At 39.3% G+C, this 15,749-nt stretch overlaps 1 protein-coding gene across 2 annotated transcripts in view; it reads left to right on the top strand.

Annotated features, from left to right (window-relative positions):
- Positions 1–15,749, top strand: part of Fam168a (family with sequence similarity 168 member A) — a 73,168-nt gene that overhangs the window by 33,984 nt on the left and 23,435 nt on the right. For both annotated transcript variants that reach the window (XM_010603255.1, XM_010603254.1), the window contains exon 2: positions 13,886–13,966. In XM_010603255.1, coding sequence (XP_010601557.1) covers positions 13,886–13,966 — 81 coding nt within the window. The remainder of the gene's footprint in view (positions 1–13,885; positions 13,967–15,749) is intronic.

Raw genomic sequence — 15,749 nt, 5'->3', positions numbered from 1 at the left:
GCCCTACTGTTTGCCATTGGTGAACTGGAAGTCTGTCTTTGTGTCTTGCTTAAGTGTTTTCTCATTTTTATTTTTGTTGTCAGGCTGTCCTTGGTTTAATCTCTGGGTTATCACCCAAATCTTCCTGATATGGTTGCACCCTAGCTTCTGTGTCTCTAACGACCCACAGACATTCTTATCTTCATAACATCAGAGAAAACAGCTCATCAAATCAACCACAATGCTTTATCCCAACTGATACAATGAGCAGCACATTAAGATCAAGCACAGCTTGGACACTGACCACCTGTGGTAGTCACTAGTCTATCACCTTTAAATCATTTGAGTTAAATTGAAATCAAGAAGCAGTCCAGAACATGTCTGCAGTGAACAGAATTTCAATATAGTGTATTTACCATTTAATGGCTCAGACAAAGTGAGGATGCAAGACCCCTGATCTCAGTTAGCTGATGGCTGATCCCCCTGACGCTGACTGACCTCTGGCTGCAAGGCCCAGATTGAGTTCCCCATCCTTCTGAATGGTTGAACTCTGCAACGTTATATTACAGGTTTCCCATGCCCTTTCTTTAAAGATGTTCAAAGTTGGGAACTCAGAAAAATACCCTTTATGACCACCTCTGCCTCTGCAGAGTGGGTCCAAAGACTGGCATAGTTAGGAGGTCTGAGAATGTGGGGGGGGGTAGGGGGTTCAGGGGCACCTGCAGGGCTACCTTCCCGGGGCTCAAGCCATCGCAGCTGGGGCAGGAGAAGGTGTGGCTCTCCTTCCTGCGGTGGATCCGGGCCCAGGCTACCTCCCGGTGCTGGAGCAATGCCTGCTGTGTAGATTTTTTGTGATTGTGGCTAGTTGAGGTCCTATATGCCTCAGTTATCTGAATGTCAAATTCTTCCCCTGTTTGGGAAGTTTTCTGTCATTAATTCTGCAAACAGCTTTTTTAAGTCATTTGTACTTTCTCCTGCTACTTCATGGATTCCTATCAGTCTTTTGTTATTCTTCTTTGCATCATCTAGGAGTTGTTGGATTGATTTCTCATGATCCCCTACTGTTTTTAAGAGACCTCTCTTTTTATGGTCACTGACTGCAATCTTGTCTTCTATGTCTGAGAATCTATGTTTGCATTCTTTTATTCTTTTGTGTACACTTTCAATGGAATGTTTTTAATCTCCTGGATATCTGTTTGAATCTGTTTTATGGATTCCATTTCTTTCCTATGCTGGGCATTTATTTTTTCCATTTCTTTCTTATGCTGGGCCTTCATGGCTTCTATCATGGTCTTGAGCTCATCTATTTTTTTGTCAGTTTCTGCTCTAGAGTCTCGAATCACGACTTCCATTTTGCTCATCATCTCTATGGTTATCTGGGAAATTATTTCTGTTTTGAATTTTTCTAGAGCCTGATTGATCTGTTTTGTTACTTCCTGTGCTTTGAGTTCAGGGTGTCCTGGTGGTTCACTGTCAGCCTTTTCATCCTCATTTGCCCTACTGTCTGCCATTGGTGAACTGGAAGTCTGTCTTTGTGTCTTGCTTAAGTGTTTTCTCATTTTTATTTTTGTTGTCAGGCTATCCTTGGTTTAATCTCTGGGTTATCACCCAAATCTTCTGATATGGTTGCACCCTAGCTTCTGTGTCTCTAACGACCCACAGACATTCTCATCTTCATAACATCAGAGAAAACAGCTCATCAAATCAACCACAATGCTTTATCCCGACTGATACAATGAGCAACACGTTAAGATCAAGCACACCTTGGTCACTGACCACCTGTGGTAGTCACTAGTCTATCACCCTTAAACCATTTGAGTTAAATTGAAATCAAGAAGCAGTCCAGAACATGTGTGCACTGAGCAAACTTTTCAATATAGTATATTTACCATTTAATGGCTCAGACAGAGCTAGGACGCAAGACCCCTGATCTCAGTTAGCTGATGGTTGAACCCCATGACGCAGACTGACCTCGGGCTGCAAGGCCCAGATTGAGTTCCCCTACCTTCTGAATGGTTGAACTCCACACCATTCTACTACGGGTTTCCCACACCCTTTCTTTAAAGATGTTCAAAGTTGGGAACTCAGAAAAATACCCTTTATGACCACCCCTGCCTCTGCAGAGTGGGTCCAAAGGCTGGCACAATCAGGTCTGGGAGTGCGGTGGGGTGGTGGTGGTAAGGGGAGTTATGGGGGTTCAGGGGCGCCCGCGCGTGGCTACCTTCCTGATGCTGGAGTGATGATGGCTAGAGGCAGTAGAGGGCGTGGCTCTTACATTCTTAGTTTATAGAATTTCACACTGCTCTTTTATCTGTATTTAGCAGGTAGGTGCACAAAGACTGTTCACCAACAGCCTGGAAAGTGCTGGGTACTTCCCAATACCTTACAGATGTAGGAGTCTGGATTGGAGATTGAGACAGACTAGGCCACCCACTTTCCATTAAGATTTCTCCCATTCCAGCAGATAAGAAACTACAGAGATATTTCTAGAGTTGTTTAAAAATTTTTCCCCTTTAGGAATGGCACACAGACTCAATCTTACCTAAAACAATTATATTATGAGCATCTACGTTTGCAGCCTTGTTTCCTATCTTTTTTTATGGGTGGTATTGTTTCTACACTAAAGACATGACAAGTTAAGCCTACTTAGGTTTTTATAGCCTTCTCTGCTGGGCTTGAATGACCCAGAGGAAACGGGCCACAACCTGGATGGACTTGCTTTCCCTGAAGATCTAGCACAGTCACAGCACATCTGAGTACTAGGTATCTCCCACTTTTTGTTATTTTAGGGGAGTTGCCTGGCTCTGAGAGCACTGCCTCACTTACAGTTCATGCTTTTTACAGTTCCCTGGGGCTGCCTGTGCAAGGCTGGGTGGGTGGGCCTTGACTTCAGTGTACTGGCAGCTTCAAATTCTGTCTGGTGGGCAGGCCCGAAGCCAGCACTACAGAACTGCTGCTTGTTGGGCTGACCTACATTCTCAACAGTCTAGCACACTCAGCAGCCAGCCCTCCCAGCTAGTAAGAGGAATCCAGATTCAGGCATTTTTCTGGAGCTAACAATTCAAAGGTCCCTTTATCTTCTTTCTATTGAAGGACAAGAGGGAAAGCCAGAAAACCGTATAGTTTCCTGTCTTGCTTTGCATCTTCTTAGCCTATAGCACTAAAAACGGGACATTACAATCAGGATTGATTTTTAAAAGCTTGGTCTCTGAAATGTCTTTGTAGCCTTTCGCCTCCTTCTCTATCCCATTGCAACTGCATATTTTAGTCTTTCCTTTGGGCTACTGCTGTAAGTTCCTATTAGGTCTGTGATCTAGCTCACTGTGAATCTACTTCTACACTGACACTAGAATAATCTTTGTAAAAGACAGATCTGAAACTCCACAGTTTAAAACATTCTAATGGCTTCCTGTTGTTTCCTAATAAATTCCATCCCTTAGTTGGCATTCAAGTGCCCTTCATAATCTGCCCCTCATTTAACTTTTCTTTCTTTCTTTTTTTTTTATACCAGGGATTGAACTCAGGACCTTGCGCTTTGTGAGGCAAGTGGTGAAAACACTGAGCTAAATCTCTGGCCCTTCCCATTTGACTTTTTAATCTTCTTTTCCTGCCACTTTCCCCGGTATAATGTAAACTCCAACCAGCTGGAGTTACTTATCTTTCCTAAATATAGTGTGCATTTTTTGTTTTGTTTGTACTGGGGATGGAATTGGGTCCTTGCATTTGCAAGGCAGGCAGTGGAATCACTAAGCTAAATTCCTGGCCCTAGTATGATTTTCATACCTTCATACACAGAATGACTATATTTTTTGTTACCATCCTTCACACCTCTGACAAATTCCTTCCGTTCATTGTTCAAAACCAACTAAAATGTTGGTTTCTCAGAAGCCATTCCCACCTCTCTCAAACCTGCTCATTTCCTTCTCAGCTGTCAGAATCGTCTACTACTTGGATTATACATTGTATATATTGCCTATAGGTTAATTTAACCTATATTATCTCCACATTAGACTGCAAGCCACTATGTAAAGAAGATATCTAGCACTATTTTTAGTGTAGGAGCATTTACTAGATGCTTACTACTCTGATGATTATGATGAAGAAATCCAAATAAAGTCACTTTGGGCCTTCAGTGCCCACAATAATCAGTCTTGCTGTCATTTAGATTAAAACTTTTAAAAATCAGTAGCTGGGCATAATGACACACACCTATAGTCACAGCTGCCTGAGAGACTGGGACACAGGGAGATTGAGAGTTAAAGGCCTGCCTAAGTAACATAGTGAGACCTTGTCTCAAAAAAGAAAAATAAAACAAAAGAGAAAAGAAAGGAAAAAAATCAGAGGAAGTGTAAACAAGGCAGGAAAAAAATTGAATTAAGATAAGGAGATATGATGCCTACTTGAGTGATACAGGAAACTTGGAAATTGAAGTTTGATCAGAGATAAGCAATTTGGAATGGGGAAAGTTGAAGGGAAGGAATTAGGTAGGTTGCTTTGTAATCCCAGCATTTGTGGAGACCAAAACAGGAGGAAAACAAGTTGGAGTCCTACTTTGGCAATGTAGTAAAACTCTGGTCTCCAAATAAAATAAAGAGCTGGGGTGTAGCTCAGAGGTTTGATTCCACCACACACACACACACACACACACACACACACACACATCACACACACACACACACACACACACACACACACACACACACACATGTCAGGGGGATAAATTAAAATTAAGGAAGAATAATGATGTCTTCATATTTCTGGAGCTCTGACCTAGAGCAGAGGGAATAGACATGTTTTATGAGGGTAGAACTGGGACCAGTGGCTGAGGAAGTTCAGGGTAAGCTTCTTCATAAGGCAGATTATTAGTAAAGAATTTCCAACCTCCAGAATTCCCCAACAGGAGCTTCAACAGGAGCTTATGTGCGAAGAGTTTCTATGCATTTCATCAGTAGGGGGTACTGACAAAAGCTGTGTTGTCAGCCATGTGGCCACTCCTAAAGGGTATTCCTGTGCTGAGTGGCAGATTGGACTTAGTCACCTCTAATGCCTCTTCCAATTTTGTATTCGTTGCCTGTGTGATACTTTTCAATAATATGCACATGTTCTATATTGAGACACTGCATGGGAGCAGAATAACTTTCTGTTTAAAAACGGAACCATCTTTGACCAAATTGACTCTACTGAGTTTTTTTTTTTTCACTCTACTCTTGTTTCTTTGGTTTTAGTGATGAAATAAAGGATTCTTGACCACATAAATGGCAATAGCAACCCAATCTGAAGATTTGCTTTGAGTAGACTCATGTTTTGAGGAGTAGTGGGGAGGTTGGTAGGAATGGATTTTTTTATTCAAGCCTGAATTCTGTCTCTACTCCCTGCTCAGTAGTATCATCTCTGAAATGAAACCAGCCTGGTGTGTTGGTGAGTGCCTGTAATCCAAGCACTTGGAAGGCTGAAGCAGAAGGATTGCTGTGTGTTTGAGGCCAGCCTGGGCTACATAGTGAGTTCAAGGCCAACCTGAGTTTCATAATGAGACTCTGTCTCAAAAAAAAAACAAAAATAAAATGGAACTAATAGTGTATTTTGTAGAGTTAGTGTCAAGATTAAATCAGATAATTAAGTGCTTAGACAATGTCCAGAAAGTAATACAGATTCCAGATTTCTTTCTCTTGCCCTCTTTCTTATTTTGAGAGAATAAAGACTTCTCTTAGTTTTGTTTTTGTTCACCATGCTATTGGGGGCAAGGGTGGTTTTCTTTTTAATTTTGAGCTCCAGACATAAAAGTGTCTTCATTACCTAAATGTCCTGCTACTCAAAAAGGAGTAACCCTTTGTCTTACTGAGCCAGAGCTAGTCTTCCACTAGCCTTTTGATGCTATACTATTTTTAGCTCCTAAAGATCAAGTAGTTTATGAAATAGTCCCCTGGTTTCTGTTACAAGAATTTCTAATTTCCATATTAATAAAAAATAGCTTTCTTTAGTGCTAATCCTAGAAAGAACAAGAAAAGAGGATTAGGTTATATTGACATCTGTAAAGCAATCAAAGTGTACATATCAGAATCCTGGAAACTTGATTACAACTACAGCCTTTGGGCTAGAAAGAAGAAAAGCTCACTTGAATCCATTTATTCTCTTCATTCTTAACCTTAAAAATACAAATACAGAAGGGGCAGATATGTTTCTAAGAGCCAAGTCATAGGTAGGTGTAGAAAAGGTATTGTTTTGGGAATACCCTCCCTAGTTCTACCAGAGTTGCTAAATAATTTTAGCCAAAAAGTCATTTTACCTTGGGGTCTCTGTTTGCTTATCTATAGAATGGGAGAAATATTGTAACGTTAGGGTTGATTTTAGGCTCAAATAAAAACAGGTGTGAAAATATCTTTTTGTATGAGCAATAGGTGAAGTATACATGGTATGTTATTTCCTCTCAGTGTGGTTTGCCACCAATGAACTGTAGCAGATCCATTCAATCTTCAGGGGCGTGGGTCTGGAATGTACTCTGTACACTTGGGTGAGGCTGAGCCTGTGAGGAGAGTGTTTGGAGTATGGTGGGAGAGTCTTCCAGCAGGGAAGCCACAAACTAGTAAGTGTGTTAGTTTACATTCTGGTGGGAGACAGACAGTGGTCACAAAAGCAAATATATAGTATGTCAAGAGGTTCTGTGCTTTGAAGAAAAAGCCTTTTGAGGAGCATAGAGAGTGATGAGAGTATTATTTTAGAAAGAATGTAATATGAGCTTTGAACAGAGTTTTAGGAAGGGAGAACAAAAAGAATAAAGGTTCTGAGATGAAGAGGCTTGACACATTTGAGGGAGCATAGAGAAGGCCAGTGTGGCTGGAGAAGATAAAGATGCAAAGAGTTTAGACAGGTAGCAAGGCTCAGGTCATTAAAAGAATTTAGCTCTCATTGTCATAGTAAGCTACTTTGGGGCTTAAAATGAGGGACCTATTCTGTAATCTGATGACTGTTTTAACAAGATCACTGACTACTATGGGAAATAGACCATCTGGGATCTAAGGTACAAGCAGGAAAGCCAGTTATGAAGCTATTATAGTAATATAGGTGGAAATGATAATTTGCATTAAGAAAGAAAGTGTATAGGTAATGAGATATGGTCAAATTTTGAATATATTTTTAAAGTGGAATTGAAAAGATTTGCTGATACATTGGATGTGAATAGAAGAGAGAGAACAGAGTCAAGAATGATTGTCTTTGGCCAGTGTTGGAAGAGTGCATTTTTATTTAGTGATGTGGAGAAAACTGTAGAGAACAAATTTGGAAAGGATTAGAACCAAAGAATAAGAATTAAAAATTAGGGGCCAAAGATTTAGGATTTAGCTCAGTGGTGCTGCCACCAGCCTTGCAAGCGCAAGGACCCCCACCCAGTTCAATCCTTGGTACTTCCTCTCCACAAAAAAGAATTAAAAATTAATTTTTAAAAGCATCTTATGTTTAGAAATAATAGTAGGTAAGAGCTCATCTATGTACCTGGCCTCTAGTACTTTAACATTATCCTAAGTATTTTATTTTTGTAGCTGTTGTGAATGGGATTGCTTTCTTTCTTTCCTTTTTTGTTGGGGTGGGTGAGTTGCTGGGACACCAACCCAGGGCCTGGTGAGTCTAGGTAAGCACTCTACCACTGAGCTTTATTCCCAGCCCAGGATTACTGTCTTGGTTTAATTCTTGGCAAGTGTGTTTTATATATATGGCTTTGTTTTACTGTATATGGCTTTTATTAGGTTGAGATATGTTCCGAAGTTTTGAAGAAATGTTGGGTTTTATCAAAAAATTTTTCTGCATTTATTGAGGTATAAGTTTTTTTGAGATAGAGTCTCATTATATTACCTAGGTTTACCTTGAACTCTCAATCCTCTGGCCTCAGTCTTCCAAATAGCTGAGATTACAAGCATGTACCAGTACACCTAGCTAATATATGGTCTTTTTCTTTCATTCTATTGATATGATGTATTACATTTATTGATTTCCATATGTTGAACATCTTGACACTTGATCATGTTATATCTTTCTTAGTTTTCTTTCAATTTTTTGGAATACTTTGAAAAGAATTGGCAATAGTTCTTATTTAAAAATTTGATAGAGGGTCAGGGATTTGATAGAGGGTCAGTGGTGCTTCTGCCTGCCTTGCAAGTGTAAGGTCCCAAGTTTGATCCCCATTACCAAAAAAATAAAATAAAAGTTTGATGGACTTTAGCTGTGAAGCCATGGACTTTTCTTTGTTGGGTCATTATTATTTATTTAGTCTTGATACTTATTAGTGTGTTCACCTTTTCCACATTTCCATGGTTAAATAGGTTATAAGTGTCCAGAAGTTCTTCTGATCTAGGTTTTCCAATTTGTTGGCATTTATTTGTTTGTGTGGTACCAGTTGTAATGTCTCATTATTCATCTCTGGTTTAATTCATTTGGAACTTCCTTTTATCTTAATCTAGCTAAAGATTTGTCAATTTTATCTTTTCAAAAAAAAACAGCTCTTCACTGGGCATAGTGGCACATGCCTGTAATCCTAGCTCTCAGAAGGGTAGGAGGATCCCTGTGAGTTTGAGGCTCCAGCATAAACCCTAGCAGACAGTATATGCCAACAAATTGAGGTGATTGGCTGACAGAGTGGGAAATGGGAAGGACGAACTGACCAAGAGTTTTTATGTACAGGCAAATGAGACATAGCTCTGCCTTCAAGAAGCTCACAGTTTGGGTAGAGCAGTATAGGATAGGAAATAAAAACAAACCATTGATTTGTACCATGTGGTAAGTACAGTATGAAGTACAGTTGTGGTAAGGTAATTATGTGTGTATCTTCAAATTTATTCTGTTTTTAAAAATAGAAGGTCCAAGGAGTAGAGAGTTTGGTATAATAATGAAGAAGGCAAGTTTCAGACAATCCCATCAGTGGAGTAGGGAACTCTCAGGAAAGAAAGGCATATGATATCAGTAGAGACTTAAGGGCTGAGATGAATTCATAAGAGTGTTGTAATATAGAGGCTGTAACCCCAAATGTGAGGTTTGACTAACTGGACTTCAAGATGCTTTCTAACCCCAACAGTCTGGACTTTAAGCCCTTTCCCTTTTTATAGGTCTACACATGTCACCTATAAAATGAAAAACAGTCATTCAAATAAAGCTTCCTCTAGTGCTGCCATTCTATAATATATGCCAGATTCAAGTGAATTAAAAATAATTTTGAGTTAGGAGTGATGGTGCATGTATCAGCATTCTGGAGAGGCTAAAGCAGTATGATTTGAGCCTGGGCAAGTTGGTGCCTTAGCAAGACCTTGTCTCAAAAGTAAAAGTGAGGATGAAAAGGAAGAACTGGGTGTGTAAGTCATATACCTCACGGAGAAGTCTCTGGGATTCAATCTCCAGTACCATCACCATGACAACAGCAATAAAACTACAGATATTCCTCTTTTAATGACCTACCCAGTTAATGACTGTTTGGATTTAAAATCCATCACTCAAACTTAGCGACTCCTGGGGGTTTTGTTTTGTTGAGACAGGATCTCACTGTGTAGTTCAGGCTGGCCTTGAACTCAATATGTAGTCCAGGCTGGCCTGAAACTTGTGGTGATTTTCTTGCCTCAGTCTCCCAAGTGCTAGAATTACAGGCATGCACCACCATGCCCAGATGTATAGTTCTGTACGTGTTGTTTATCTCAGTGTTTTTTTTTTTACAATATACCTTGTTACAATACTGTAATTTTTGCTGGTTGTACTGTACAATACTGTAGTTTTTTGTTGGTTATGCATTACAGTACTGCATGTAAGAGCTGTGCAAATAAAAGCAAAGTATGAAGTTGGAGTTTCCTTTGACCATTTCTTTGTTCTGGATATTGTAACGTACATACTATATGTAATTCTTCATTTAGTGACCAATTCAATTAACGACCTAGTTGGGGGAACAGGCAGGAACCCCGTCATTAAAGAAGGAATATATGTGCTTGGAAACACTGAACAAAGATTCTTTAATTGCTCCTAAAGTAAAAGGCATTTAAAATGACAGGACAGTGATTACCTGTGTGACCGCCTAATCTCTCACATGAAGCCCAATACAGATTTCAGCCATGAGACTGGATCACTTAGCTTTCCAGATTAGACACCCCCCGACTTATTTCTGGAGAAGTGGCACACCTCTAGATTGCTAATTAAGTGACAAGTTGGCTACCTCAATTTTAAAATCAGAAAATGACTGGAGAGGTGGTTGAATTTTCTTTGTAGTTGGAAAGGATTTAGGGAATAGCATATTAACAAAGATACATTATTAAAGCTCCAATATTTACAAATCCCCAAGAAGCTTTTAGGGATTTAGAGATTTAATCTTTGACTTTTAAAACCGGCTTTTCATTGCCAGTCAAATACAAATGAGCATTTAAAAACTACAAGGAATAGTGAGACAAGCACTTATATGCTGCTAGTGGATGTTTAGATAGCTTTCTAGAAAGCAATGTGACAAAGTATATATGAACAATTTGTAGTCTTTTAGTTGATCTTTGTTTCTCTCTATCCTTTCCCCTAGATAGTCTTTTTTCAACACAGCCCTCAGAGTGACCGTTTTCAAACATAAGTCAGGTGGTGGTATTCTTCTGCTCACACCCTGTGATGGCTTCTCATTTCACTCAGAATAAAAGTTTGAAGTCCTGACAGTGGCCTTGTATGGTCTTACGTACTGAACAACCTTTATCTTTCTGGCTTCCTCTACTACTACTGTACCTCTCTTTTGTTCCACTCCATCACACTAGCCTCTGCAGTTCTTCTGACATGTTCCCTGTGGTCTCAGTTTAGAGCCTTTGTACTATTTTCTTTGCCACAAGTGCTGTTTCTTCAGCTGTTTGTTTAACCTTATTTCCTTCACATCATTGCAGAAATCTTACCTTTTCAGTGTCTCTTACCCTGATTATTCTTTGTAATATTGCAGTACTTTCAACCTCAACATAGGCACTTCTGATGTCCTTTAACCTGCCCTTTTTCATGGTTTTTAATATTTTGTTTATATTTACTATTCATTCTCCTTCCTGCTTAAGCATCATAATAGTAGGGATAATGTTTAAATGATTTGATTACTACATAATGGAATATCATAAAGATATTACAAATGATGTTTTCGAAGAATATATAATTGTATGGGGAAATGCTCATGATGTTTAAGTGAAAAGGTAGCATATAAAACTTTATATACCCCTACTTCACACCATATACAAACATTAATTCAAAGTGGATCAGTGGCCCCGTGTGATGATACATCTGTAATTCTACCTACTTGGGCAGCTGAGGCAGGAGAATCACAGGTTCAAGACCAGCCTTGGAATTGTGAGACCCTGCCTCAAAATTTAAAAAGGGCTTGGGTGTGATTCAGTGGTAGAGTGCTTACTGAGCATTTGTAAGTCCCCTAGGTTCAGTTCCCAATACCACCCCTCCAAAAATATTTCTTTCAGTGATTTAAATATGCATAAAAACCATAAAACTCTTAGAAGAAAACATAAAGGTAAATCTTCATGCCCTTCAGTTTGACAGATTTTTAAATATGACACCAAAAATACAAGCAACAGGGCTGGGGATTTAGCTCAGTGGTTCTGTTGCCTGCCTCGCAAGCACAAGGACCAGAGTTTAATCCCTGGTACCAAAAACAAAACAAAACAAAACAAACAAATAACAAGCAACAAGCAACAAAAGAAGAAAATAGATAAATTGGACTTAAAGTTTTAAAAATTTGCATCAAAGGTATTATTGAGGGTGGAGAATTTAGCTCACTGGCACCATGCCTGCCTTGAAAGCACAAGGTCCTGAGTTCGAGCCCCATAACCGCCCCCAGCACACACCCTGGCCAAAAAAAAGGCATTGAGAAAGTGAAAAGACATTCCATGGAATGGGGAAAATATATCTGATCCTATGTCTGATAATGGCTCCATATTCAGGACATAAAAAGAATTCCTACAACATAACAGCAAAAAGACAACCCAGTTTTTAAAATGGGTACATGATTTAAATTGACAGTCCTTCAAAGAAGATATATACCTATCCAAGCAGCACATAAAAAGATGCTCAACATCTTTTGAACATTGGTCATTAGGGAAGTGTAAATCACAACAGTAATGAGAGGCCGGGGATTTAGCTCAGTGGTTCTGCCACCTGCCTCACAAGGTACAAGTTCAATCCCTGGTACAAAACAAAACAAACAAGAAAACCAAAAACACTCTTCAAAAACAGTGATGAGATACCACATTACACTAACTGTGGTTTGGCGTTTTGTTTTGGTGGTACTAAGGATTGAACCAGGGGCCTCTGCACTGAGTTACATCCCCAGTCCTATTTTATTTTCTGTCAGAGTTTCACTGAGTCACTAAATTGCCAAGACTGGATTCAAACTCAGCATTCCTCCTGCCTCAGCTCCCAGAATACTGGATTTACAGGCATGTGCCACCATGCCCAGCTGAAAGCTATAATTAAAAAAAAAAAAAAAAAAGCAAGTATTAGTGAAGATGTGGAGAAATTTGAATCCTCATGTGCAGCCATTGTGAAAAACAATTTGGTAGTTTCCTCAATTCAGTGGTTCACACCTGTAAACCCCATGTACTTGGGAGGATCATGAGTTGGGCTGGGCAGCAAAGTGAGAGATTCCAGAAGAATTGAAAACAAAGACTCAGGTATTTGTATACCAGTGTTCTTTGCAGCATTGTTCACAGTAGTCAAAAGGTGGAAACAACCCAGGTATCCCTCAACAGATGAATAGATAAGCAAGATTAAGTATATATGTAAAATAGAATATAATTCAGCCATAAAAGGAAATAAGTTCTGATGTATTTTATAACATGATTGAACCTTAAATACAATGCTCAGTGAAAGACTTCAGACACAAACGGACAAGTAGGCTATGATTCACTTTTATCAGTACCTAAAGTAGGCAAAATTATAGACTGAAAGTAGATTAGAGATTACAGAGTTGGGGTTGGAGGGTGGAAAATTACTATTGATTACAGAGTTTCTGTTTGGGATGATGAAAAGGTTGTAGTAGTCAGTTCTACTTAGTGGTACACTTAAATGGTTCAAATGGAAATTTTGATATTTATTGCACTACAACAGAAAATCAGGTTTTTTTAGAAAATTATTTTTTAAAACCTATATATGCTACACTATGGTGAACTGAAATCAGCTTGTGCATGCTCTTGGGGACTCTGATCATCTCTTCCCAACTACTCATTCATTGATGTTGGTGCATATCTATAATCCCAACACTCAGGAGGCTCAGGTAAGAAGATTGGGAGTTTGGGGCTAATGTGGATTACACAGCAAGACCTTGTCTCAAAAAAACAAAAACAAAAAAATTGTACAGTCTAGTGAATCTGGAAAAATAGATGCCAAACTATTAATGTAGTTACCTCTGAAGAAGAGAGTAGTAGTATAGCAGGAACATGAAAATAAACTTAAGAGCTGTATGCATTCCCATGTTTCCTTTTTTCTTTTTTTAACAATGAGAGTATAGAAATACTTCATATGTTGTAAATGGACCAGAAAATTTGCATATATTGGAGCTGTGGTATGGGTTACTTTTTTCTTGAGAATCTGAAACTGGTCACATACATAATCTGAAATAGGGCCAGGGATTTATCTCAGTGGCACCGCACCTGCCTCACAAGTGCCCCACTCCAAAAAAAAAAAAAAAAAAAAAAAAAAAAAAAAAAAAAAAAAAAAAAAAAAAAAAAAAAAAAAAAAAAAAAAAAAAAAAAAAAAAAAAAAAAAAAAAAAAAGAAAGAAAGAAAGAAGATGTACAATCTGAAATAGCCCATCAAGAGACTGAAAGTGAAGCCTTTCACTTGTATCCTCTTTGTTTAGAAATCTAACTTTTGTTTGCATTTTGTTTTGTTTCTGCATAAGTAAGGCTTTTCTTATCTCTTTATAGGTTACCCTACAGCTTACCCGGCAGCAGCCCCTGCCTACAATCCCAGCCTGTACCCAACCAATAATCCCAGTTATGCTCCAGGTAAGCAGAGTGTGGTAAGCAGTGGTAAATAACAGGGGAGGTAGAACTCTATTGGAAAAACAAACCCACCTGTTGGCCTTTTCCTATCTTTAATTGCTCTGGGCTCAACCTGTCCAATCTTGATTTTCCTAGGAGTACCCTCTGGGTACTAGGGCAGATCTGGGGTGGGGGTGGAAGTAGAACCTTCGTTTTCCTTGGGATTTAAGGTTGGCCAGTCTCTTCTATTCTGGCATATATTAGACATGCATCCACCTCACAGAACATTTTATGCTTTTCATAGCAGTGTTCAAATCTATTCTTTGCTCAGTTTCCCCTGAGGCTGCCTGTGGGAAACATGCAAGCACATGCACAGCAGACTCCTGAGGTATAAATTTGGAAGAGAGTGAGAGACTTGCCACTATGGACTAAAGAGCTGCTTTCAAACTGAGACAAGCTACATATTTTCAAAAATAATGAAAGCTCATTATTTCTTGGATAGAAGTTGAAGTAGGCTTGAGAATACCGGAAAGCAGATCCTAAGCTCTCTGCTCAGCAGGTGCTTTCACATTCAAGAGCAGGGGAAGTATGGGCTCTGCCATTAGAAAGTCCTGGGTTTGAATCCTGATTGCACAGCTCACTGGTTGTAAAGCCGTGAGCAGGTCACCGCCCCTGAGATTCAAATGCAGTATAACCACCTGCTTCAGGGTTGTAGGTGGTTTTAGATAAGCCCCTCTTCATTTACTCAACAAATATGTACTGTGTTTATTTGTTGGATGTCCTCCATACTGGGATAAAAAAGATTAACAGATGCCGTCTTTGCCTGAAGTAGTCCACAATCCACTTTGGAGCCTAGCATACAAATAAATTCATTGCAGTCCAATATAAGAATACATGTTAGATAGGGCTGGGGATTTAGCTCAGTGGTTCTGCCGCCTGCCTCATAAGTGCAAGGACCCAAGTACAATCCCCAGTACTGCAAAAAGAAAAGAATACATGTTAGAAGAGAGGAGGGACCCACAGTCTGCCTGGGGATGAGAGTACTATATAGGGGAATCTTCACAGAGAAGTTTGCAAAAGAAACTTGAGGGAGGAGAAGAGATATTCTCTTAAGCACAAAAGGAGTGGGCATTCTGGACAGAGCACAGCGTGGCAAATGCATGGAGATATGGGAAATGTTAGGAACCTAGAAGTAGTAGCAGTGATTGAGGCTGTGAGGGGAGCTAGATGAATCTGAGCTACAAATATGCAAGGGTCAGATTTGAAAGGCCTTGAATGTCCTAACACATCCCATTTTCTTGTAACTTTCTTTATAGTTATTCTTATAAAACTAGAAAGCTTAAAAAGCTTCAGAGATTCTCCAGTTTAACCTTTTCACTTGACGGCAGAAATCCAGACAGAAGTGTTTTGTCCCATGTTGTCCAGTGAATCTCCAAGAGCTTAGGGAGCAGAACTCAGCAGATATCCTGTTTCTCAGTCCCATGCTTTTCTGTGCTAAATCATTCTACTTTCCATTCCCTTTTTTAAAGGATGTTTAAAGTAGAAAAGAACATGGGCTGGGTCTAAAGACCTAGATTTCAGACCTAGAATCATACTCTTGTTTCTCTCTCTCTCCATGAATTTATCAGACAGCTCCCTTTTTTTTCAAACAAGAACTATTTTATGCAAATAGATTATAACAACTCCTAAAGTTCTTACATAGTCACGTCGTTACACAGGCATTTATTTTGGCCCTGTTATGCCTGAGGTATTCTGGGAGACATTGTAGGTGACTCAAACTTTAGGAAGTTGCCTTCACTGTAAGAGC

Source organism: Fukomys damarensis, unplaced genomic scaffold, assembly GCF_012274545.1.
Source record: "Fukomys damarensis isolate Sample0158 unplaced genomic scaffold, DMR_v1.0_HiC HiC_scaffold_16, whole genome shotgun sequence".
Taxonomy (NCBI): domain Eukaryota; kingdom Metazoa; phylum Chordata; class Mammalia; order Rodentia; family Bathyergidae; genus Fukomys; species Fukomys damarensis.
Note: the sequence above shows the minus strand (reverse complement) of the source record. Positions and strands in the feature narration are given on the sequence as shown.